Source organism: Strigops habroptila, chromosome 9 (assembly GCF_004027225.2).
Source record: "Strigops habroptila isolate Jane chromosome 9, bStrHab1.2.pri, whole genome shotgun sequence".
Taxonomy (NCBI): Eukaryota; Metazoa; Chordata; class Aves; order Psittaciformes; family Psittacidae; genus Strigops; species Strigops habroptila.
Genome location: NC_044285.2, coordinates 21756778 through 21760815, shown reverse-complemented (window position 1 = coordinate 21760815; position 4038 = coordinate 21756778). Strand labels below are relative to the sequence as shown.

General features: G+C 54.0%; 1 protein-coding gene across 1 annotated transcript in view; it reads right to left on the bottom strand.

The window, feature by feature from the left end:
* The window catches only part of RBPMS2 (RNA binding protein, mRNA processing factor 2), a 28067-nt gene that overhangs the window by 706 nt on the left and 23323 nt on the right, over positions 1 to 4038 (bottom strand). The window contains exon 7 of the mRNA XM_030497647.1: positions 5 to 74. Within this exon, the coding sequence (XP_030353507.1) occupies positions 12 to 74 (63 nt within the window). The 3' untranslated portion in view covers positions 5 to 11. The remainder of the gene's footprint in view (positions 1 to 4; positions 75 to 4038) is intronic.

Here is a 4038-nt window from a genome sequence, read left to right as displayed (position 1 = left end):
TTACTAACAAACTAACAAAACTGACGAGACTTCCATCCTTGCTGGGTAGCTTCAGAGGGAGGATACCAGCGCATCTGGAAAAGAAAGCCATGCCAGAGGTCCATGATCCAGGATTATCTCAACCAGAGCCCAAACTATCAGCTCCTTGAGGCCATGTACAGAGTCCACTGAGTTAAGGATGTCTCCAGTATGGAAAATGAGGCTATAGGGTGAGCCACAAATACTACCCGAATAGCATCTCAACCTGGGGCTGCACTGTGCCAGCCCTACACTGGCCAGCTCTGGTGGCTCATGCAAGGACAGGCTCAGGCTCACCAGGCACTGGGACCTGCCCAGGTCCTCCCCTAAGGAGCACAGCAGGGTCCCACACATCTCAACTACTTTCTGCCTATTGGCATAATCAGAAGACAGCCCCCAAATACACACTCATGCCTGGCCCCTGGCCACTACAGCACACAGAATATCACCCATCAAGCTGGGAAAGCTCCTCACCAGCAAGTTTTATATGAAGTTTACCACTGCAGAAGTGTGCACAAGGAGGGGCTGTCCCCCCCAAGCATGCTCCCACTCCCACACACCCCCCAGATTTACATCCTTCCCCCTGTTCAGGCTAAGGCAGGCAGAGGCAGCTCACATTGGGCATTCAGCATCCCAAGGTGGTGGCTGCTCTGCCCTCAGCCAGCAGAAGGAGGCATCTCAAGACCACACATTTAAACCAGACCACCTCTACACGACACGCATTGGGTAAGAACTGGCTCATCCACCACAGAGAAGACCCATGAAGTTTTCTAAGCCACAACCACCCCCATCAGAAAAGGCTCCAGGCAAACCACATCATGGGAAGAACTTGGTAGAGCTGCAAACCAGCAAGACTTGGAGGCTTCCCTAGCAGGTCATTGCTGCCACATCTAATGCTCAGGCCTGCTCCTTGCCAAGGAAGGACTGCTAGATAGGGACCCAACAAGAGACATGGGGACAGCAACTGAACAGACACTTTTCAGCCTGTCAGTAGATGCAGCAAGCTGGCAATGTCCAGCAGAATAGCAACAGACATCCAGATGTTCCCATCCAGTCTGCAAGACCGGTAGGTACATCAGGCTGAGCTGAGACAGCAGCTTCATGCCCAAGAGCCGCAGGAAAAGTCTGTATCACTCGACTGAGCACAGATCAGAGCAGGAGCAGCTCATGGTTCAGTCCTGCTGCTGCTGCAAATGGAGCTGACACACAGCAGCCAGCCCCACTCTCCTCCCTCCGCAGCTGATGCTGACAGGCATCAAAGAGCAGCAGCTACATTCAGGGCTCTGGGTACCAGCAGAATGATGGACTTTAAGATGGGCAGAAAGTGGCAGAAAACCCTCTGGAGCGTGGTGTGAACTGTTCCCCCTGCTAGACCATCCAGGCAAGGTCGTCCCCTTGCCTGAACAAGCCTGGCTGGACACTCTCCTCCCAGGCACATGCACCACATACCAGAGGAAAAACAACAGTATTCCCAGAGCAGCTCCAACCTCCATGCATGGCACTCTCCCACTAAGAGGGACCCTTAGTCAAGGACATTCAGGCTTTCTGGAAGCAAGGACTCGAGTCAGTCAGGCAAAGGAAGAGTTGCAGCCACAGCCAAAGCATCTAGTTTGGCAGAAGCTTTAGAGCTTCTCTAACCCCTACCTGGCTGCACCCAGCAAGGGTGAATCTGCCAGGCAGGACTCTTGCTAGAGTCAGGTCCCCCCTGCAGACTCTAAGCATGCAAGAGACCTCAAGAAAGCCAGAGCAGGTTGAGATACAGCTGGCAGTGACGAGGAGACAGAAACTGGCTATGTTCTAACGAGGCACGCTGTCCAACTGATGCACTGCACGACTTCTGCAATGCAAGTCTTGCTGCAAAGTTAACCAGGAGGGGAGATGCAGACCTGTGTCCCCAGTCCCAGCTGTCCAGAAGCTGTACATAGGCCTTCAGAAGAGTCAGAACTGAAAACCGGGACACCCAGAGTCTCAGTGACAGCCCTTGGATTACTCCTCAACCTAGGCACATGCACAGTCGGTCCCTTCAAACCCTACTCCCTTTACCCCTGTAAGAAGCACACATCTGGCACCCAATGGGGATGCCAAGCCACAGGCATTGCATTCACTCCTTCATGTGAAAACATGCAGCAAACTGCCAGGACCTTGACACTGCAGCATCCTTACAGGAGCTCAAAGGGACAATAAGCGCACACCTCCCAGAAAGCATAGCTGCCTGTGATGGCCAAGTCCTCCCTCCACAAGCACAAGGGCTGCAATGCCAGTAACTGAACAGCTTCGAGCATGATTCAGTGACCTCAAGTCTATCTTCTTGTGATGGCTCCCACAGGGAGGAGCCCTGCACATCAGGTTAGATTTGCTGGATCCCAGCTCCTGTTCAGGCACCAGCACCGCATTTGAAGCTGTCTATAGCCTGGCACACTGGGATGGTCGGACTCCTTGCCAGACATCTTCACGAGGCAAATGTCACTAAGTCAGCTCCCACCTGGCCCCATAGCTCGCTCCACGACACAGCAGCCAGATGTGTCCCATTCAGTCCAGCCTTGGGTGGAGGGAATCAAGGGCATGGACTTGACCAAGACTCTCCCCCCCAGTCCCATCTAGTGCTATGAACAAAAAGCTATCTTGATGCCATGCACACCATGCCTTATACTTCTCCATCAACCTGTAAGAGGGACCCAGATCAGCCACACCCTTGCTGCCCAGCCTGAGACCACCACGCTGGTCTGGGGCATGGTTATCTCCTTCCACCAACACAGGCCAGGAAGGCAGCAGCCTGGTACGAGCAGCAGCATCACTGACAACTATGGGTCCTACACAGTGCAAGGACAGGGGTTCCTTCCTCCCCCCAGCCCTGTCACCAGGAGGTGCTTGCTCAGCAGAGCCACATCTCCTCAGCAGCCACAGTCCTCCTCCAGGGCCGAGGTTTCACACTCCAGCACCCTCCTCTCCGCAGCTGGAAGTAGTTTGTTTCCTCCTGCCCAGCAGCAACAGGAAACTCCCCCTGCATTCACAAGGATGAGCGTGCTTAACCCTGGGAGCTGCCTCCATCCCACGCCAGGCTCAGTGTGAGCAGCATGGCTCTGGGTAAGCGGGCACAGCAGCCACACACATGCAGGACAGTCATCCCCCAGTCCAGCTCCTCATCCTGTCCTCAGGGGTCTGAGCCACTTCTGCCCCATACGCACACCCCTAGGCCTGGCCAAGCTTCAAGTTGCAACAGAAATCCTGGGGTTTTTTCCCTAGAACATGCACTGTCTGTAGTTCTGGCATTAATAAGCCTCCACTTCTGACAGAGCACCTCTCCTTGCCTTCCTCCGTAGGTCTTCAATGCTCATACACTAAATGCAACCACCCTGACTCGCGGTGGCCCCACATGCCAATAGCTCAGAGGGGCTCAGCCTGGAGGCTGGCAGGAGCTTGTGCAGATGCAGTGATCCTGGGCACAAGCCAAGGCTCGGACATGCTGGCAGGGTGAGAAAATGACCTGCCAGGTCTTTCAGCCCAGAGAAAGAATAAGGACTTGATGGGATGAGGCAGGAACACCCTTCACTAGGGGGATGTTTCTGAAACCAGCAGAAAGCACTGGCAGAACCAGACTGGAGGCAGCAGCTAGGCAAGAAGACAGTTTTCTCTTCACATCTAAAGTGCCTCAGCACCTTGCTTTTGCCACAGGAGTAGAGAGACTCTGCAAACAGGGGGCTCCTGGAGCCATCTGGAAGAGACCACCACCACCACCACCACCGGAGAATGTATAGGATTGTCCCAAGAGGATTACACCCTGGCAGGCCAAGCCAGAGCACTTGCCCATGGGGAGCAAGTTTCTCCAAGGGCTTTCAGATGATCTCTTATCTCTCAAAATAGTACGTCTGTCAAGGAGGAAGATGAGAAAGAGTGAACTTGGTGAGGAAAGCAGAGCAAGGGAGGCTTTACTGGAAGAGACATAGTTGTTTCTGTAGCTGCATTAGCTTACAGTTGGAAAGGGGTGTGGCCACACCACTGCAAACATCACACCCGCCTGTG